This window comes from Caenorhabditis remanei, chromosome IV (genome assembly GCF_010183535.1).
Source record: "Caenorhabditis remanei strain PX506 chromosome IV, whole genome shotgun sequence".
Classification (NCBI taxonomy): Eukaryota; Metazoa; Nematoda; class Chromadorea; order Rhabditida; family Rhabditidae; genus Caenorhabditis; species Caenorhabditis remanei.
In genome coordinates this window covers 10,958,528-10,981,143 of record NC_071331.1, presented here as the reverse complement: position 1 = coordinate 10,981,143, position 22,616 = coordinate 10,958,528, and the positions used below count along the sequence as shown (strand labels likewise).

Sequence of the window (22,616 nt, the reverse complement as noted above, 5' to 3'; positions counted from 1 at the left end):
TTTTTTGTTTATTATTGTTTTTTTTCTTTTCTAATTGCCATTCATCCCTGCCCCATGTTCTCTTTACATTCATTGCCATTCCCCATCTCACTTTTTATTTTTATCAAGTATTTCTCAATCTGGTTGTTCATTTGCCTTTCCTCATTGCTTTAACTAATTTCATTTTCAAAAATTAGGTTTGTGAGTATTAGGGAACAAAATTCACAGTTCCATTCAGTTTTAATAGAATCAGATATGCCGTCAAGAATGTTGCAGATGTCTTTTCGCATTAAAGACGCTTCATAACTGATTCCTTTCTACTCCAGAGTGGTTGCACCCGGTTAGATTTTGTTTAAGATATTTGCAGTGTTCTTTTACGTTTTTAATAGACAGTTATCTATGATTCTCTTTTGTTCTTCTTCCCCTTGCCTTCTCAGTGTTCAGTTAATGTTCAGCACTTCTTTTCTGGTTGTTTCATATCTCTCTCAATTTCTTTAATGAAAGTTTTTTTCTGGAAAAATGTTGTTTCAGAAGTTTCAGGAAACAAGAAAAAACACAGTTTCGTAGGGTCTTCAGATATACAGACAGTTAGTGAACATCGCTTAATTCTTTTTTAGTGGAAATTTCTTGCCGCTCTTTGATTGTTGAAGTTGCCTTCTATTCTGAAACTTATCGTTTTGCAACTAAGAGGCTTCACAACTATGTTGTATTTTGCTAATCGTCTGGCATCACCGAGATTTCTTCTAGCCAATTCATAGACTACTTGCAGGCTTGAAGCAGTGTGAACCCAGAAACATATCTGGACCGCTGAAATTATTTTTGAAGGCATTTTATCGCATTTGCCTACTGCCCGGGGTCCTGCAATGGATAATTTCGTATATTACTTGAGATGTATAGGCATCAACTCCCAAGCGTATCAAAACTGTACTATATAGAGATCTGGCAACAGAATAATTACTGTATTCACAGTAAGTCTCAAACTAAATGAACGCACTTAAGAGTTGATTGAATCTTGTTAAGAGCATTGACGAAAAGGTGAGATTATTGATTAAAATGTTCTCCGACTTTAAGTTAATTTTTCAGTTGTGAAACGGCATAGTTGCGAAGTGTCCATGAGTGTGTTCCCTATCCTTCTGCTCGACAAGAATATTACTTCCTCCCTTCAAACCACGAAATCTATATCCACCGCGTATCCATGTCCATTTCCTTTCATAATGGGCTCATTTCATTTTTCTTTCCTTTCATCAATCTCATCTTCTTCTTCTTATTTTTCCATCCCATCTGTCCTCCAATTTCACTAAAAATCCACTCGATTGCCTCCATTATTCTCCCCGACTTTCTTGTGTTCCTCTTTTCATTATAAACAAAAAAGTATGTCGTCGTCGCTTTGAAGACAAAATGTATAAACAAATTTCTATTTTTTTTCTCCTTCTCTCAACACGGAGATTGAGGGAGAGAGGAAAGCAATGGATAAATCACTTTTTGATTGGCAATCCAATCCGGACGCAGAGAAAAATATATGCTTTTTATAATTGGTGTGTGCGTTTTTCTGTGAATCTCCTAACTCAGATTTGAGATTTTGAGGAATTGAACATGGTGGAATTATTATTGTTTCGAAAGCTTCTAATCCCAATGATTTCAGTAAAACTGTTTTATGTTTTGTATTTTTTTTCTGTTTTGTTCCCAATCTTTGTGAAGAAGTATTTTAGCTCATTGATAAACTCGACGTTAGTTAGCCACCGATTCTCTCAATATCTTGTCGCAATGAAAAATTGAATTGAATTCATTGAAAATGCGTTTTCCAATCATTACGCAATTTTCAAAAGTTTATAATCGGAACGAGGTTAAGAAACTAAAGCGTTGAACTTATCACAACCTTCCTCGCCTCGTTTCTATTGCAAACTTTTGGAAACTGGAAAATTTTGAGAACTATACATATCATGGTTCTCTAAATTTTTCTGTATAGAGCAAGTCATATAACTTGGATAAATGTTTTGAGTCGATCTGAGGAGACCTGTTTATCACCTTCCGTTCCTTTCTATACTCATATCTTGTCATTGGAACAGCACAGTCAATTTGTGTCACAGCTCCTCTTTGACTTCCTGTTTCAGCACACTTGGGTTCTCGTAATATAGGATTCAGGGATGCTGCTAATTTGAATACTAACTGCAAGATATGCAACGAATATTGAGCATCATTTCTGTAGGCGAATTGAAAATGAGACTATCTATTTGATTTCAATACCCTACAAATTGACATAATCGAATAAATCGTGACACAGTGACAAATTCTCAAAGCTTATCATTTGCAGTTGGCGACTACAATTGTCCGAAGGTAGTCATACACATTGTAGAATTAGCTTAAGTCCCAACTTGTCTTCATTTTTTTGTTAGACAAGTGTTGCCAGTCTGGAGAATAATTTTAATAGCATCACTGTCTAGCAGGCTTGTCAAAAATCGAGCCGGCCGTGGCGGGGTCGAGAATAGTTTTGTCCGTAACAAGTCTGATTTCTGCTTTTCAATTTTATTATACTGTTTCCAATGTTAGTAGTATATGAAATCAGTGACAGAAAATGCTTGAAGAAAAAACCCAAAATATTTCCGTTTCCAAATTTTGCGATCAGTGTATTCAGCAACACTCAAAGTTCCCAAACAGACTTATACTCCAACCCGATAAACCTCCCATTTTTGGTTTCCTAAAAACAATTGAATGAAGAGAAAGAAGGAAACGGAGAGTAAAGGGCGGAGACCACCCCTCTCAATTATTCATTTTTTCGGACACTACCTCTTTATTTCCATTTCCTCCCCGGGCACTTTTTGAGTTCGAAATTGGCTAGTACTTTCCTCTTTTCCGCTTCTAAGAGTTCAAACACTTTTTTTCTTCGAGGGAACGTTTTCTGGTGGTTGGATTTTGTATGTAGGTTACTGGTAAATATCAACAGCGAAAAAGGGGAGATAATATCCGAAACATCCTGTTCGAGATAAAAGAAAGTAGTGAAACATAATGTTTGTTGAGATCAGAATCTTGGATTTCTGAAGATATGACGATATTCACTGAGACGAATGGCAAATGTTCAGAACTGTATTCTTTAAAAAATCTTTGTCGCAGTTCTAAAAGGTTATCGTTTGTTGATTTTCGGCGTTTTTCAAAGAACCAAATTGGCATTATCTAAACTTGCAAACAAAGTCATTGGACTCATAATGTAACATTTTTTGATATGTACGTGATAAACAAAAACGATGGAACATTAACTTTTGGGTGCAACCTCTAATGAGAACCGCCAGATTAAGAACCGCCTTGATAAGAACTGCCGAATCAGAACTGGTACAAATTAGAACTGACTAAGTGTTATTTCTATTTAAAAAGTAATAGTGATTACGTTCAAGCAGTCATAGGAAAGAATGGCTTTTTTAAACTAAATATAGAGTTTTATCTTTTTCAACTATTTTATTCGTTCTTTTATAGAAACAGTTAAAGGGTTAGCATTCTCACTTTTTTTTCGGAAGAAGGATATGCTTCTGAGACCTTTGACATTGTGAAATTTATGTCTTTTTAGTACCATAATCTATAACTTTTAGGTCTTGAGAATCTAATTTTTCCTGGTTCAATACAAAACTATCACGATTTCTTGAAGGAATCACTAATAAGAATGCCTCACAGACTAAAAAAATTTGATGCATTCTTTGTTACAGTAACCATGATATTCTCATTCAGAAATACAAATTTACTTTATTTCTTTTAAACGAAGTTCAGCTTAGGTGTTTTATTGGGATGACTGGGAAGATTACCACTAATAGAATCTTCAACGTGTGTACCAACTGAAACTTGAAGCATCCATTGAAAACTTTCTACATTACAAAAATAACTGAAAAAAGGAAAATTTTCTGTTTTGCGACGCCCACAAAAAATGGGTCAGATATTGGATTTTTCATTACCGCAAAAGTAGATGCGAGCATATTGAAAATCCAAAGTTGGATTTAGAAGACATAAATTCGCTACAGTGATCTGTGCGAGGTCTTTCTTAAATGCAGTCAACGCTAGAACGATATTCTTTGACTTTAACAAATTCATCAGATTCTGAATTTTTTCGTGTCATTCTGTTTTTTTAATGGTTCTGGATTTTTTGTGTGCTAGTCTTACTATCTGTTCCGAAATTTTTGAAGCCACGTAGGGAAAAATTTTAGTTGAGTTTTTACATCATTCGTCTGTCAATAACTTTTTTTCTTCTGTGTTAATACTCTGTAGTAGTTTTCAAAACTCACCCCGGAAAGAGCTGTGCAAAATAGAAGCGACGCCGCTTCAGAATTAGAAAGAATACGGATGTATAGAAGAGAAAAAAACACTTTGATTCCGTCGAATAACAAATTCCCTTTCTTCTTTATTTTGTTCTTTTTCAAGTTTGCATTCACAGGTGAACCGCTGGGAATCCTATATGTGAAGGTGCCAGAATAGCGCCCTATATGTGTCCATAAATGAAAAGTGGATCGCGCGTGTGCCGCATATGTGCGGTCGTCTTTTCTGTGTACTGGCAGCGCGTGCACCCATAATGCTCCCATATACGTTCCATGTATGGTCCATATTTGAGGGTGGCGGCCGGCCGCCGCAACGACACTCCGGAATTACACGTGGGCGTGTTGTTTACCGTAAATCGACGCGACATTTTTTTCTATAAGTCCGGGCCCATTTTCTCCGTTTCTCGAAGTTTTTCACATATTTTCTTCATTCTTTTTGCACAAAACAGATAATGGCAAACTTCAAAAATAAAAATAAATCTATTCAAACTTGCGGAAACTTATTTTTTCAATACAAAACTTGTTATTTTCTCAAGAAACTAGAATTTTAAGTTTTTGTTGAGAAGTTCGGGTCTGATGTTCCGCTTCACTTCGGTATGATAAGAAATCATATTTTTCAGGTGGATTTAAAGGTAAGAAGGTAAGTATTTGTCATACCGAAGTAAAGTCAAAATGCCGGACTTCGAATTTCTTCGACGGGTATCATTTTCTTTCAGAGTTCAAAGAAAAGCTTGAGAATCAATGATTGTGTTATAATCACCAAGCTAACATATGATTTTTATAGGAAATCGTGTGTGATTTTCAATTTTTTTAAAGTATTGCCATTATCTGTTTAAAAAAGGAAAGAACTTCGAGAAAAATGGAAAAAAATATACAAGTCCGAGAAATGGGAAGTGAACAAGTTGGAAAAAAGAAAAGTGAAACAACATGATAGCATTATATAACAATCACAACAATGAATTAGGCCTTTCTAGTGTTTCATACAGAATAATCAACCAAATGTGATTGGTAGAATTAATGCTGATTATGCTATCCATATGCGTTCCATATGCTCCCCACGTTTTCGGCCGACCGCGCGGTGATCCACGTAGACACATATAGGGTCCAACCCTCATTCTTTTTAGCCGCACATACGCCACCGCGCGGTTACATATGTGTTCCCCAGCGGTTCACCTGTGTTGGTCTACCCTACTATTTTAGATTAGCACTTTTAACTTTTGTGAAAAAGTTTGCCGCCAGCAGGGGTCGAACCTGCGACCTTGGGCTTATTAGACCCACGCTCTAACCGACTGAGCTATGGCGGCTGTGATACTAACGGGTTAGGGAGTCATACAATTTTTATCAGTTCGTATGTGTTGACTGATAACTAATACTATTCTATCAGGAATTATTTTGTGATTGCTGATTTCCAAACCGCAGTGTAGCACGAAAGCTGATTTCGATTTTTGCAGAATGCTGAAACAGTGATGAAGTGCAGTCTACCAGAGATACCGGAGAAGTGGCAATGGGTGAGTTCACTTAGTTGAGACTCTGGAGTAATTACGAAACATCTGAAACGTTTTTTGGAATCTATGAATCCGTAAAAAAGTGGAACCCCTTCCATGCTCTAATCTAATAACTCCCTTATTGAAGTGCAATGGAGCGTACTTGCAACCTCACCAAAAACCTATTTAGGTCTAGCAGAGAGAGGTCTCCTATAATTATTGTTTCCATTTCTTTAGAAAACTTCTTCTCGTCATTGTGCTCACCGGAAGAGCAAGTTGACGGGGAAAAGAGCATTGAGCACCTTTAGGGCATTTTCACTTCTTGGATTCACTACTTTTCCGAAAAGTTTAGTTTTTTATATTTCTCTTTTTTTTGAAGAGAATAATAAATGAGATATGTTTCTGGTGGACAACTTGAAATCCACTTTGGCTGAGGTAGGTCAAATTTAGAATTCATAGGATTAGAAGAAAATGGAAGAATTAGTGGAAAGGGGTTTTCTGAGAGTTCAAAAAATTGGTGCACTTTTGATTTGGAACTGTTTCTTTGGAATCGAACAATCTGAAACAGTATTACAAAATTTACCGTTTCATGTTGGCATTTTGTTTTCATTCAGTTTAAAGTCAATGTTTTTAAAAGCTAATTTTTGTTGCGCTTTCGCTTTGGAACTAACTCGAAAACTGAAATTGAACTCGTTTCTCATGAGAGCGCCTTTTCAGTCTTTTCCAGCTAATTGACCGATTAAGTGTAAATTATTTATGAAAAATATTTCCTTAAATATGGTTCCAATGAACAAGAAAAGTCAACTTTTAATTGGCCAGTTAGCTGGAAAACTGGAAAGCAGATTCGCAAAAGCGCTCTAACGAGAAAATAATTCGGAAACGGAACAGTTCCAAATCGCTCAGCTACTCGTTGAGTACCGTTCCAAAGCGAAAGTGCACCATAAAATAAACAGAGAGCAAAGCATTAAGCTTTAACTGAATGAAAACAAAATGCCAACATGAAACGGGAAATTGCTGTTTCAGAATGGAATTTTGATAGTCATATCAGAAAATGTTCCCAAATTAAAAGAGAGATAATTGATACAGTTACATCTTTACTATGAAACATTGTTTTTTTTTTCGAAATTTTTCAGAAGAGCTCCTTAAATATTGTGAAAAAAACGAAAGTAAAGCTTTTCCTGCTCTCTTTTTGTAGAATTACAAAATATTTAAGTTATTTCACAGAGAAGAGTTATAGTTAGTTTTCCCAGCCAAGTTTGTTAACTTCGGTTTCACTGAAAATTTATATTGGTTCTAACAAAAAACTGAACTGGCGAGTTCCAAATTCTTTTCAGTTTCTTTTCAGTTTAAACCTAAATAGGTTTTGAGGAAAAGTTCATAGTTAATACATTTACATCAATTACTTGTACATTCCATTTTCATTCTAGGCCACAACCCTCTTCGTCCACGTCGCCTTAATCGGCGGAGTTGCTATCTACACATTATTTGGAGCATTGTCAATGCAATGGTTGGAATCGCCGGCTCGAGTGTGAGTATTTTTAGAAATCAGCATTTTTTAAACTAACCAGTGAGGTGCTTTGTATTCCAAGCTTAAATCGAATTATTGAACGGTTAATGAAAAGAATTAGGTTTACCCATCATCTATGTTGACAATGCGAGATTGTCTTATAGGGTTGTCGAATCTGCAAAACAAATTGGAAGCTCCGAAATTAAAAATCTTCATATTTTGGAAAAATAAGTCAAACCTCAATGTAGGCTGGAATTTTTAGACGTGCTCTTCTGAAACGAGAACTGAGATCATCTCAAGATTTACCACCACCTCCACCATCGATCAGTGGTCTTCCTGACAAGATAACAAGAGTTTATTTGGGAGAAGAGTTGGCTATTCTGGATCCGGGGGTGAGTATTTTTCGGAAAATGTTGAACATCTTTTTCGGTGGTACTCGCTTTTGGAACTCGGGGAAATATTATAGAACTGTTACAAAATAGAACTGTGTGAAAATGGAACTGTCTAATATAGAACTGCTACAATTTGGAACTCGGTAAAATGGAACTGCTACAAGATGGAACTCTTGTTCGAATGGAGCGCGTTTGCATTCATGACTTTTTAGAATAATTTTGTGGGGAAAAGTCGACTTTTAAGGTTTAAAAACACTTACATCATGAAGAGATTGTCTTTGTCTATTTGGTAGCCAACAAAAAACTGAATAAAACTATATTAGATAAGCCCAATAAGCATTTTCAAAACCAGTGGTAGAGTTCCATTTTACCCAGTTCCAAATAGTAGCAGTTTTATATTAGACAGTTCCATTTTCTCACAGTTCTATTTTGTAACAGTTCTATTTCCCCGAGTTCCAAAAGCGAGTACCACCTTTTTTTCGCCATAGTAACGAAATTTATGAATTGATAATTTACATTGGTTGAGAAACAGAAATTCTTTATTTTCAGGTTCATGCATGTTTGGAAAGAACACTCCTCCACCTCTTCTATGAAACCAAATGTGATCCATATAGTTTCGAACATTTGAATATCGAGAATATCGATAGATGTTATGCTGAAGCGAATGTTCCAGTTCCTGCAGAATTCGGGGGTCAACCGAGAAGAAAAACGAAAAAAAAGGAAGAGAAAAAGGAAGAAGTAGTGGAAGATGAGACACCTCAAGAGAAGTGGTCTATCGGGAATTCTGTCATTTTCGCCTTTACAGTAATTACGACTATTGGTGGGTGATTTTGAAAAAGTTCTGTTTCAGGAAGATGGGAAGTAAAAATAGGAATCTTGACATACATATTCATCATCTTTTATCCGGTTGTGACATAAATTCTGGAATTCCAGACAATTTTAAACACTTTCCTCAAATGCACCAAATATTCTGTTGCATTTTCTTGTTTAATAAAAACCAAATATACTAGTGTAATTATATGATCACGAGAATTGCAACTTGTTAAAATTAACATTTTCCTTCCAGGATACGGTCACGTGGCTCCAGAAACCTTCGAAGGACGTCTATTCCTCATCTGCTACGGAGTCATCGGTGTCCCATTCACTCTTCTGACAATTGCTGATCTAGGAATGTTCCTCACTAAATTCCTCAAATATCTACTCACAATGGCACGAAGATTCGCATATTTCCTAGTGAAACTTTATCAGACTGCGAAGAAACGAAGATGCGTAAGTTATCATTCAAGTTATATTCCATCCAATAGTTTATGATTTTCAGAAAGTACAGAAAACTAGTCCAATTCCTGCAGAATCAGAAAGATCAGAAGTGTGGAGTACGGAGAAAGAAATGAAAGAAATGAGTATGAGAACTGCAAGAGAACCAGGAGAAGAAGGCGAAGAAGAGAAGGGAGAAGGGAATGGAGAAGAGGAAGAAGAGGAGGAGGAGAAGAATGAGGAACCGAGGTAAGAAGTATTATAGAAATGTGGTGGTATCAAAGATTCTGAAGAAGTGACTTTTGTTATGATGATCTCGAAACAGGAAGATTTTCTGAATTGCTTTAGATATTATAGAAAAGTGAATAGAGGTACCCATTGAAGTACTAGACTAAAAGTGCCTACATCAACCTATCATATTCGTAAAATAGTCCGTAATTTTCGTAATCATCCACCTCCGATAATAGCTGGTTTTCAATAACAGTGACTTTGAAGCAGAACGGAAATGTAGTACCTCTCAAAAATTTAGTTGTTCGAATTTTTATAACAAAATGTCTCTAAAATGGAAATTCAAGAAGTCTGAAAGAGAAAAAACAATACACCCCATTCCGCCAATTATGATTCATCTTATTTGAAACAGAACAAATTATTTTCTGTGATCGATCAAATTATACATTTTTGTCTTATAAAGCAACCTCCGTGAAACAGTATCCCGCGCCACCATCAACTATCTATTATTTTCAGAAAAGCCGAAGAATCAATAGCCCTTGGAATAACATTCACCTGTTATCTAGTTGCTGGAGCCAAGATTTTATCAGTCTACGAACCGGAAATGGACTTCTTCAAGGCCTTGTACTTTAATTTTGTGACATTGACAACTATTGGATTGGGGGATTTTGTGCCAAAGAGGTAAAAATAACTAGTTATGAATCAGACTTCCAAAAATTAGCAAAGTCACTGAAACGGAGGAAACTATTAACTAGGAACAGTGATTTCTGTTTCAGCAAAGTTTTTTTCTTCCGAATTTTGGAGAAAATGTTGCACCTGCGTAGCTCTATAAAAAAATTAAGCAGAACAAACATTACCCAATTAAAAAAATACTCTATTTATTTGTCAATGAAACATTTCCTATTTCCAGTTTCGACTACCTCTTCATCACTTTGATCTACATTGGAATCGGTCTTGCGTTGACCACAATGGCCATCGAAATCGCAGCTGATTTATTGAAAAAGTTGCATTATGTTGGAAGGAAAATGGAGAATGTCGGACAGGCAGTTGTGTGGTTTGGTGGCAAAAAGTGGGTAATTTGAGCTCTCAAACTGCTATTAGTGGGGAAAAACTAACTTTCAGTTTCACAAAACTTTTTAAAACTGCAAGTTTTCTGAACAATTTTGATGTTGAACTGTATTACAGCAAAGCATACTTCACCTTGAAAGGTCTTTCTTATATTCACACTTCACGGAAAAATAGTTTTCTTATAGAACAAAATTAGCACTATCTTTCACAGTTCATAACATTTAACTCAACTTCAAAAAACAGTAAAATTATTTTCAGAATGACGATGAAAGCTCTCGTCAAACATTTGGGTGATCAATTCAATATTCCCGAGGAGGAGTTGGCCAATTTGGATATGACAGCATTCGTGGATAATGCGATTAAAGTGGAGAAAGGAGAGATTGCCACGTTGAGAGTGAGTTGTGAAGGGGGAAATAGGAAAATGAGAAAGAAAAAGATCAACGAGATATTAAAAGACCAAATATCGAGGGATATTGGAACAGTAGAAATTGTGAAATCAGATTTAGTAGGAGTCCAGTTGATAATAGTTAAATGTTAGTATAAGTTCAGAAAACTAAAGAAAGAATGCTGTTTGAGCAAACTTTCTGAATGAAACAGTACTTGAGTTTCTCATTCTCGAGCTACTTTGAGTGCTGTTGACTCCTCGATGTCTATCAAACCGTAAAAGGTGTCCAGTCAGATCATGATTCAACAAGTTTTACCAAAATTTTCAAGGTTCTCGGTTTCTTCGACATCATGAATAGTTTCGAAACTTCGGACTTGTTCAATTTTCCAATGTATAATGCCACAAGTTGCATTTCAGAAACGTTATTGATAATCTCTAACATTGATAATCGTGAAAAATGTGAATTGAGAACGTGAAACAGGGTAAAACCACAGAAAACACCAAGTATCTTTTGGGATGCTTCCAGTTTCAGAAATTACCCTATTCAGAACAAGACCCTTCAACTTATAGTACAATTTCAAATTTCTACAGTTTCCAACACTTTACAAATGTTTTTAACGTACAAACATGCTCTATTCCTAGATTCCTTCTCAAGTGTCATTCTTCCAGAAACCTCCAACGCCACCTCCCGTAGTATTCCGTGAACGTGCATTCAGCTACAGTAACCTCCGTAAATCGAGTGAGAGTGCATTGAAATACGTGGATGACAATCGATTCAGTAAGATGACTGAGCCTACTGTATCTACAGTAATCATTCATGAAACCACGCGAACCATCGACACGTTGCATAACTTGGCGGACGCAATTCGGAGGGATCCTTCGGTTTGTTTTGATGTGAAAATAAGAAGACATGAGACAGTTTCAGATTCCACGACTCGATTTGGATGTTCACTATCTGACTGATATGTCTGCTCCAACGTCGTTCGATGAGCATTATCTTCGAACTTATACTAATGCACGTAGAAAATGATAAATATGTTTCTTTTAATAATGAATTGCGTAATAAATTTTGATGAAATGCACTCAGGTAGAATATTCTTCAAAGCAAGTTTCGTTGGTAAAAAGAGAATAGGGAAACAGAGAAAAAAAACAGTTATCCCAATAAGTTTGAATATTTTGGCTCATCTCAAATCCCTGATTTAGAATGTGTTATGAGCATTTTAGGATCATATTTATTGCTTCGTCCGTTACTTGAGCTATTGAGTTAGTGGAATTCTTGAATTATTTTAGATCAAAAAACAAATTATTTTAGATTTTCGGTATGTAAAGAAAAATAAGTGTCGATGAAATCTATCCGACTTGAATTATTCCTCATTGAAACAGAAAAATTTCATATTTTATACTTTTCTATACGATTTTAAAGCTGACTGCTTTGATCAATTGGATCATACCGCTTATTAGATCTGACAATTTGAATATATAAGACTTGGAAAGAAGCATTTTGTGATGAAGTGATGTCTACAAGACAGGCACTTGAAATAGTAGATTATATTTTATTTGTTCTGAATCTAAAAAATTTCAACGAAAGGCTGAATATGATAGGAGTACACTTTGGAATTTCATCAGTTTACCGAATAGAAAAATGTTTTCAGAAAAAAGCTCTTGAATTGGAAGGAACTGGGAAAAGGAATTTGATCAATCATTCTTCTTTCCATTAAAATACATCAATTCCTTCTTGTCTGATTGAAACAGGTTCGGGAATTGTGATCGTTTCACACTGTCATCTTTTAGTTAACTTTTAGCTACTCTTGATGGAAACATCGAAAATAGTGATCCACCGAAAATTGTTCAGTTTCCGGAAAACGTTGAGAAGTCAATGAAGAAAAGTCAGCGTTAACTTTGCCCACTTTGTACACAACAGAGATGTTGGGAAGTGAACATTTTCTTATCCGGAAGTCGGAAGTTGGAAGTGATTTTTCTTATCAGGAAGTCGGAAGTAAAATTTCTTATCCGGAAGTCCGAAGTCGGAAGTCGGTATTAGATTTTTTCGCAAAGATTCAAAAACTCCTAGAAAAAGTTCATAAAATTCGCGCAAATCAGTGGAAAATTAGTTTTTGGCTGAAGAAAAGCATATGTTTTGTCCTTTTAGACCATTTTTCCATGTATTTCTGCGAAATTTACTTTTCCGAAATTTCACCGTTATGTAATGACAGAAGTCGGAAGTAAAATTCCTTATCCGGAAGTCGGAAGTCGGAAGTCGGAAGTGATAAAAAAACTTGTTTTATGAACATCTCAGGTCCATATTGATCATATTTATTGTTTCGTTCGTGACGACTTTCTTGAGCTGTAGAGTTAGTGAATTATTACAAATCAAAAAACAATTACCTAATTTTAGATTTTTGGTTTACCAAAAGATGTAAGAAAAAATTAGTGTTGATGAATTCTATCCGACTTGAATGATTCCTCATTGGAACATAGAAAATATCAACTTTTTTATACTTGTTCTAAAAGTTTTAAAAGCTGATTTCTGTTATCAACTTGATTACACCGCTTATTAGATCTGATGATTCGAGAAGACTTGGAAGGAAGCACTTTGTGGTGTAGTGATGTCTACAAGACAGGCACTTGAAATAGTAAATTATATTTAATGTGTTCCGAATCTGGAAAAATATCAATGATAGGACCAATTGGAGCACACTTTGGAAATATCGTTGACATTTCATCAGTTTACAGAACAGAAAAATGTTTTCAGAAAAAAAAAAACTCTTGAATTGAAAGGAACTGGGTGAAAAGGACCTTTCATTGACTAAAAAACACCATCACAGTTAATTGTTGTCCAATTGAAACAGATTCGAATTGTTTTTTTTAAGGTTTGACTGTTTCACACAGTCATTTTTCTCAATCATATAACTCATAGCCAGAGTTGCGCGGAATTCCGACTTCCGACTTCCGACTTCTGACTTCCGGGCTGTTTTTCACTTCCGACTTCCGGCTTCCGACTTCCGTTTTGAAAATTTTACTTCCGACTTCCGGCTTCCGACTTCCGTTTTGAAAATTTTACTTTCGACTTCCGACTTCCGACTTCCGTTTTCGGATGTTTACTTCCGACTTCCGTCATTCCATAATTATGGAATTTCCGAAAAGTATATTTTGCAGAAATACAAGGAAAAATGGTCTAAAAGGACAGAAAATAGGTTTTTCTTCAGCCAAAAATTAATTTTTCACTGATTTTATGAACTTTTTCTAGGAGTTTTTGAATCTTTGCGAAAAAATCTACTTCCGACTTCCGACTTCCGACTTCCGACTTCCGACTTCCGGGCTGTTTTTCACTTCCGACTTCCGGCTTCCGACTTCCGTTTTGAAAATTTTACTTCCGACTTCCGACTTCCGACTTCCGGATTAGAAATTTTAATTCCGACTTCCGACTTCCGACTTCCGGATTACAAATTTTACTTCCGACTTCCGACTTCCGACTTCCGGATTACAAATTTTACTTCCGACTTCCGACTTCCGACTTCCGACTTCCGGATTACAAGATTTACTTCCGACTTCCGACTTCCGTTTTGAAAATTTTACTTTCGACTTCCGACTTCCGACTTCCGTTTTCGGATGTTTACTTCCGACTTCCGTCATTCCATAATTATGGAATTTCCGAAAAGTATATTTTGCAGAAATACAAGGAAAAATGGTCTAAAAGGACAGAAAATAGGTTTTTCTTCAGCCAAAAACTAATTTTTCACTGATTTTATGAACTTTTTCTAGGAGTTTTTGAATCTTTGCGAAAAAATCTACTTCCGACTTCCGACTTCCGACTTCCGGGCTGTTTTTCACTTCCGACTTCCGGCTTCCGACTTCCGTTTTGAAAATTTTACTTCCGACTTCCGACTTCCGACTTCCGGATTAGAAATTTTAATTCCGACTTCCGACTTCCGACTTCCGGATTACAAATTTTACTTCCGACTTCCGACTTCCGACTTCCGGATTACAAATTTTACTTCCGACTTCCGACTTCCGGATTACAAGATTTACTTCCGACTTCCGACTTCCGACTTCCGACTTCCGTTTTAGAAAAAATCACTTCCGCGCAACTCTGCTCATAGCTACTCTTGATGGGAACAGTGGAAATAGCACTCCAATAAATTTTTAAGCTGAAAATGGAAGGAGAAAACGAAGAGGAGAAAAGTGCAGCGGAGTTGTAACAAAGATGAGAATACACAGACACGAATCCGCTGTTTCAATGAAATATTATTGGCATCACAAAGATTTGTTGTCCAATTGAAACATATTCAGGTTGTTCGTTCATTAAAAAATTGTGACCGTTTCCCACACTGTCATGTATTTCAAATTAGTTAACTCGTGGCTACTCTTGATAGGAGCAATAAAAATAACGGTTCACTGAAAATTTTTCAGTTTCAGGAAAACGATGAGAATTCAATGAAGAAAATTCAATGAAGAAAAGTCAGCGTTCATTTCGTGTATTTTGGACTTAATATCATTAATCCACTGGAAATGGAAGGAGAAAACGAAGAGTAGCTGAAAGAGTGAAACGAAGTTTTAACAACGTTGAAATTCGAAGGAAGCACTAGTTTATTGAAATATTATTCCTACAAAATGGAACCCGTGAAACCGTAATCCATCCCCCCTATTTACCCGTGACACTCTTACCCTTGTTCCCCCATAAACTAATTCCCCATTCCCTTCAATCCTCCCGAGATATTTCCAATCGATTTCAAAGTTTACTTTGCCATTCTCTCTCTGGAATTCAAGGAGAAATATCGATACAATGTGAGTCTCTCTCTTCTCATTTCTCTCATTCCAACCAATTTCAGAAAAATGGATTTCGGAGCGAACTGGGCGTACAAGGAAATAGACGTGAAAGTGAGTGGAACTCTTCAAGAAGCTGCTGATATTCTGAGAAAAATGAAGGAAGAAAAGGCGGATGACAAGGAGAAATCATTGATTTCACGCAACTTTTCGGGTAGGTCGATTTATAGAGGAGAATTATCAATTTGAGAGATATTCAATGTGATTTGAAATGTTTGAGAAACAAGACAAAATTTGACTTTTTGAATGAATTTATTTTATCTGACTAATCGCATAATATTGTTGAAAAGCTGTAGCCGTAGAAACAAAGTTTTTGAAACACAAATTCTTTTATTCCACCTGTCTCAAACTGATTAAAAATCAATTTTCTAAAGCTTCATCCGGGATGTGAACTTACTAACGTCTGATAAATTGTTTCCAAAAGTCCGGACCACTATAAATGTCATGATGGAAACATTGATTATTATGAAAAAAACAATGTTTCACGAACTCCATATTAACCTCCCAATACTTTTCGACATCTTATTTATAATACATCTACATTCTAGGGATCTCCTTAACATCAACTGAATCTCACAAGACAATTTCCATCAGTTCGATTCATCGTTCTTCGTCGAAAGAACCGAAACCAACTATTCGTACTCCACGTGATGCTGGAAAGAATAGGAAAATGTATCAGATTTCATTCAATTCGTCCCAATGACTTTTGTTTAAACTTTCAGATTATTCCCGAAAGCTGTGATCGTCAATTCGAAAAAAGAATCGTTGGTTTCGGCTAGCCATGCGGAGAGTTCTAATGAGTAATTGGATAGTTCAAAAGGGATAAAATAACTGATTGACTGGAATTTCAGAAGCTCCGTGGATCCGATCACTCCAATTCCGGATAGTGAAAATCTGTTCCCCGAGGCAATCTACATTCCAGCTAACAAGGGAACAACTAAGATTGATGTAAGGATATTTTGAATTGAGATTACTCGAGGACAAACAATAATCATTTTCTTTGCCTTACAAACTGATACCACATTTCTGAAACAGTACATTCATTTCCATTTGCAGGTGGCCGTTGGTCGTTCCACTTCTCGTGAATCTTGTGAATCCATCAGATCAGTTCAACGTAAACATGTTCAACAGATGGGACAAGAACCACTTGAAGACATTCAACACTTGTGAGTCAGCTGGGGTGTCGTTGACGCGTTTTCTGTTTCAGTAAATTCAGAAGTGCTTATGTCATTTTCACTGACTCGATGATTCTTTTGTCTTCTTTTTCAGAAAACGTCGTGGATTGAAGAAGTCGAAACCAGACGGCTTGTTCCCATCGGCCACTTATATTTCTGGAGGGGAGAAACCTAAAATGACGGTACTCTTCCTCTTTTGATACCATCTGATTCCCCAGAATATTCCAGATGTCTCCACTGACAAGTGAAATCCAATCGAGTGTTGCTAGAACTACAAATACGGACAACAGTCTTCTCTACGAACAAATGGAATTCATCTCGACTAATGGACGTTTCAAAATGTGTATTCAACCACTCGAAAAGAAGAAGAAATCGGATGAATTTCCAATTGTTCCGAAACAATTGCAATCGAGTACCCGACTGAAAATTGAGTCTCAAAAAATCAAATTCTCGGCTCAAATCTCACTCGGAACTGATCATTTCATCGATTTGTCGGGTATTTTCAATGGAAGTTCGATGAAGAAAAATGATGTGACTAATCTGGTCATCAATGGACAATCCTATTCAACTTACTGAGTGTCGCTGAAAAGATTTGATTGAGAGAACACTTTTTTGTGTGATTTATAGTGAATTTTCACAGAAAATTTACTCGTGAAACCCGTATTAATAAATGAACAAGCGATGTTTGGATCAGTCTATAAAATTGAGGAATTTCACAAATTTCTAGATTTAAAAATTAGAATTAGACCGTCTCTGCAATCGGCTTGGAGGTGATGGTCTCGAGTTTCACGAAATCTTCGGGATCGTAGATGACTCGAATGAGGAGGGAACAGCTGGGACATTGTGCAACGTCTTCGCCCATTTCTAGCATTTCTCTGAAACACCGAATAATTATTTGATTGGGATTTTAGTAAAAGTTCTCACCTCGCTATTTCAAATCGATCACCACAAGGACACGGGTAGTGATAGACGTCCTTCTCCTCGTCGAATTCAAAATCCTCAATTTCGACTTCGTCGTGGAAGACGGACATTGTTGGGTTACCTGGAAATAAGACTTTAAAAAATTTGTTAAAGTTTTTTGTTTTGAAAATCGAAAAAAAAAACTAAAAAACTGATATGAATCGGTAGAATAGAAGAATCGAAAGGGAAAGAAAATATCGATAATTTTATTGGTGATTTTTCAAATAAAAATTTATATGAATTTCAATGAAAACAGGTTTTTATTTATTGAAAGTAGTTTCGCAACGATAAAAAATCACAAGACATCCGCAATCTGACGTGAGTGCTGCCATTGTCCGCAAACACCGACTGCGGACAGTACTCCCCGGCGAAAAATTTCATTTTTCGGAACATTGCAATTAAATTTCAAAAACTCGATTTTCGTCAGAATTTTGTTGATTTTTTGTTATTTTTTCGTTTTAAATTCGAAAAAATTATTATTTTCTCTCTAAAAATCAATAAAACAACATCTGTAATTGCAGCAGTCATGGCGGGGAAGGAGAATTATCCCCTCCGCTCGACAGAGACAATGTCGATGATTACGTCGAATGAATTGAAGTTGTGCACGCAGTTAATGATGAAAATTGCGGAAATGTTGCTGAAATTCGATGCGAATCACATGCGACCCTCGTTCGATCCGTTGCCGATTTTGAAAGAGTACTTTAAATTAAAAAAATTAAAATTCGAGTGAAAATCATTGCAGAATATCTGTAACGTTGGAGCGAGCCACAGAAAGTTTTATCAGAAATGATCCGGATCCTCTAGACGATAGACATCCACATAGAACTCATCCGGACTCTGCACTCGGAAATATTCTCAAAATTATTTTCAAAAATGATGATTTTATGACAAAAGTATGAGAAAAGTCTGGAATTTTCGGGAAAAAAATCGAATAAAATTTTGCAGCTCGTCGTTTCATACATTCTCGCTCGTGACAACGTTGAATTGAGTATTCAAGGATGCCGTCTTCTCTTGGCTTGTGTTCCAGGCCTCGACTCAAAAGTTGTCTTCTCTGAACCAGATGATTTTGTGCCACGTCTTTATCATTGGGCGGGTCCGACAGCGCAAAACGAGACTTTGCAAGGATATGCGATGGGTTTACTGGCGGCGGCGTTGGAAAACACTGAAAATGCAAGCAAATACAGAAATGAGAATGCTAGGATGGTGCCGTTTGCGTTGAATCGGTTGAGACAGTTGCAGGTGGGAATTTCTGAAACAACGAGATATGAAAATTGAAAATAAAACGATTTTTTTTCCGAAAAATTGCTCAAAAACCCAATTTCCGACATAAAATCTCAAATTTTCAGGCACGCGCACAAGAAGAGGAACGAAAGAAGCTGGGAGAGACAGAGTACGTTTTTTCCTTTTTTTTCGAAGAAAATCCGCTAATTTCCTAATTTTTTAGTTTCTCAATGCTAAAAGCCGAGGAAATCGGCAAAGACATTCCCAGCACTAGCAATGGACCAGTTCCGGCTATCGAAGTGACTCCAGCGGTGGAAGAACCGCCTGTAATGGCTTCGAATCCACCGCCACCGAAAAAGAGAAGAACTGAGGTATATCAAAGGCTGAAATTGAGCTTTAAATCGAAAAATCGAACATTTTTGTCAAAAATACAGAAAGTTTTCCGAAAATTCAACTCCCCCAAGTTCCAGCCATGTCTCCAATCATTCTACCGAGTCGACACCACTCAACGAGTCCCTTCATTCCATAATCTCAAAAATTTGGACGATTCGAACAGTAAATGGGACATTCTTCAACCATTTCTCATCGGAACTCAACAAGTTTATCCACTCAGTTTGGCCACTTATCAACGATTTATTCTGCAATATTTGGCCGCTTGTGGAGAGTATCAGGATGTTAGTTTTGAACGGAATAATCAATAAAAGTGATCTAATTTTAAACAATTCAGCTCCTCCTCCAAGTATTCGAAGGAAACGCTTTGGATCTTCTCCTCGACTACATTGATCTCGAAAAAACAAAAGATGTTCGTCTCACTTTCGACGCTTTAAAATACTTGACTTCTCTTCTCGTTCATCGAAAATTCGCATTAGAATTCATTGAAAAAGACGGAATTCGAGCATTGCTTCGTCTTCCGAAGACGTCGTTGGCTTCTGTTGGAGTCGTCACGTGCTTCTATTATATCGCTTATAATAATGATGTTATGGAGATTTTGTGTCAGATGGACGATGCGATTGTCGATGAGACCATTCAGTGAGTGAAGTTTGGACACTTTTTGTCGAGAAAAATCACAAATTTAACGTAAAAACAAAGATTTGGACCGGAAAAAAAAACGCAAAACGAGAATTGTTAATTAGAATTTTCAATTTTTCGAGTGTTGCACTAGAAGAATGATATGAGAGGCATTTGCAGAGAAAATTTGGCTGAAAACGTGAAAGTTACACATCCTGGCTAACGGAAATAAAGTTTTAATATCATTAACTGCGTTCTCTGTTCTGAAATCCAAAACAAAAATTTTTTTCAAAAAAAAAAACTGAAAAACTCAACAAAAAACTATAGTTTCGACCATTAAGAGCTTCGAAATTCTCGTTTTCTTCCGATTCCCGGTCGAATTTGTTCAATTTCGAGACTTCCCGCAGAATTTTCGAAAAATTTATATTTGAAGTCTACCAATCCACTCATTCCTTCTTCCAGATATGTTCTCTGGTGCCTTGAACACAGCCATGAAAGTGGAATGGCCAGTGCTTGCATGTTCTTCTCACAGGGTCTCCTCTACAAAGCAATTCTTCGTCGATTCGATCAATTCGATGGACCCAGGAAGTTGTATAACTACGTGAGTTTCAGAAGAGAGTTTATCATTCGCAAGACTCAATTTCAGATCTCCACACTGACAATAATGCAGTGCAACGATGAAGTGGAGCTGACCGAGGAGCAAGTTCACACGAGCACCCAAGCGGTTCGAGGCACTTGTACCACTTTTAAGACGTATCTCCTCGCTCATATCTATCAGAAAATGGAGAATTACAAGCGACAATTCGCGCATACTCTCCCGACGGGAATGCGTATTCCAGAACTATTCAATGCGGGAGAGCGTTCTGACTTCAGAAGTATGAAGATCTATGATGAAGTTTCGGCGGAATGCGAGTCTATCTACACAGAGATGTTGAGACTCAACGGAGGACAATTCAGAGAGGCGGAGAATTTGAAGAGATTGGGAATGGTGAAGATGTTTCTGGCAGTTAGAGTTCTCTCACGAGATTGGTTGAATGTCTCCAGTGGTCTCCGTAATGATATGTGTGTGTGTGCAATGGAATCACTTCGAATGATGCTTTGTCAGCCATCAATTCAGACAGAACTCATCACTCAACACAACTATGCTCACTACAAATATGATGGATTCACTGTCCTCATTCAGACGACTCTCGGTCGGACTGATGAGGAGTCTCCGCTGAGAATGGCCGCATTGGGATGTATTCAGAGATGTGTTAATGTTGAGACAGAGTGCTGGAAGACTATCATACAGAAGATGAAGAGTTCGGAAGAGCGGCATTCGACATCGAAACGTCCTTCGAAATACGAAGAAATTATGAAACATTTGGAATTGATGTGGACTGAAGTCAGGAAATCCGATGGAATTATGGCGTTGATTGCGTTGATGAACACGAAGACTCCGTTGACTGAAGCGGATTCGATTAGGAGATTGGCGTGTAACACGTTGACAGGACTCGCGAGACATCCAGAAGTTCGACAGATTCTTACGAGACTTCCATTGTTCGCTCAGTCTGGATTACAGAGTTAGTCTTGATTTCAGATTTATCCATACTTGCAAACCGAAACGGGCCGACACGGGCCTCCGCGTAACTCGCTTCAAACTGAGCTTTATGAGCTGAAAAATATACCAAAATGTAGATCTCGACGAGCTCTATGTCCGTGGCCTGATACGGGCCGGGAAAAAGTGCCAAAAAACGCGAAAATGGCCAAAACAGTCATTCTAGCCCGGCCCCCGGCACATTAACGAATATCCATCCGTCCCGTAGTACGTCACGGCATAGAACTCGTTGAGATCTACATTTTGGTATATTTTTCAGCTCGTAATATTGAGTTTGAAGCGAATTACGCGCCGGCCCGATTTGGAAGTATGGATTTATCTATAGTATATAGATTCTATACCTAATCCGATAATTTTCAGTCTTGATGCGTGAACCGGTGTCATCTGACAAACGAGATATTCATGCGGCATTCTGTAAAGAGGCGATTCAACTTCTTCAAGTTGTCAGTGGACGGAAAATGCATGATCAACAGGCGAAGGATTTCCAGTCAGCGGTAAGAGACGACAGATGTTTTCTGTTTCTGATTCCACCAACCCATTTATTTCAGTTGATCCAAGACAAAAGTCACCGTCAATGGGTTGTCGAGAACACGCAAGTCAGCTTCAATCAAGTGGAACTTCTTCAACTGATTCATGATCATCTTCTCAAAAATAAGTTGGATTCAGTAGCAGCGCTTCTGAAAACTGAAGCAAATCTTCCGGATCGCCCCGCAAGTCGAGCTAATAGCACTGCAGTTGTAATGAAGCCATTCGTAAGTTATTCCAGATCATAACTAATACAATATCTAATAATTTCCAGCCAAGCATCGGCAACAACTTCGCCAAACTCGACAGTGTCCCAACTCTTGCTCCGAGAACTCTTGAATCAGAAATTGGAGGAATTTCAGCGAGAAGACCATCGATGGCGTCTAGTCTCGCTTCGCCAGCAAGATCTCAATCTGCAGAAGATGACAATGTGTTCGCGACGCCTACATTGCCAAGAAGATTCACAACGAGTAGTGCGACATTCCCAAAGAAATTAATGATTAGTCCAGCACGTCCAAAGATGAGACCAGTGACACCGGGAAGTGACAACTCTCGGCCATATGTGGACTTGAATAATATTGTTACCAATTATTTTAGGTTTGTCTTTTTTAAGAGTCAAACCACTTTTCTCAATTCAAAAATTCCAGAACCCAACACGCCGCGTGCGAGAATCCGGTCACCACTTGCCCTCCGTTCTCTCTATTCTACCCACACAAG

At 37.2% G+C, this 22,616-nt stretch overlaps 3 protein-coding genes across 3 annotated transcripts; 2 read left to right on the top strand and 1 right to left on the bottom strand.

Annotated features, from left to right (window-relative positions):
• Positions 1-7,254: 7,254 nt before the first annotated feature.
• GCK72_013233 (uncharacterized protein) lies at positions 7,255-11,619 on the top strand (the record flags this gene model as incomplete). The annotated part of the gene is made up of 10 exons (XM_053729737.1): positions 7,255-7,283; positions 7,525-7,654; positions 8,204-8,474; positions 8,721-8,923; positions 8,973-9,157; positions 9,653-9,817; positions 10,047-10,205; positions 10,463-10,598; positions 11,259-11,471; positions 11,515-11,619. 10 exons carry the CDS (start codon positions 7,255-7,257, stop codon positions 11,617-11,619), a joined length of 1,596 nt encoding a protein of 531 aa, XP_053584509.1.
• Positions 11,620-15,422: 3,803 nt separating this feature from the next.
• On the top strand, positions 15,423-17,164 carry GCK72_013232 (uncharacterized protein; the record flags this gene model as incomplete). The annotated part of the gene is made up of 7 exons (XM_053729736.1): positions 15,423-15,567; positions 15,962-16,085; positions 16,136-16,213; positions 16,265-16,361; positions 16,470-16,579; positions 16,683-16,770; positions 16,817-17,164. The coding sequence occupies 7 exons, from the start codon at positions 15,423-15,425 to the stop codon at positions 17,162-17,164; spliced, it is 990 nt and encodes a 329-aa protein (XP_053584508.1).
• Positions 17,165-17,330: 166 nt separating this feature from the next.
• Positions 17,331-17,619, bottom strand: GCK72_013231 (uncharacterized protein; the record flags this gene model as incomplete). Its single annotated transcript, XM_003094731.2, has 2 exons — positions 17,331-17,463; positions 17,513-17,619. The coding sequence occupies 2 exons, from the start codon at positions 17,617-17,619 to the stop codon at positions 17,331-17,333; spliced, it is 240 nt and encodes a 79-aa protein (XP_003094779.1).
• Between the last annotated feature and the right edge of the window lie 4,997 nt (positions 17,620-22,616).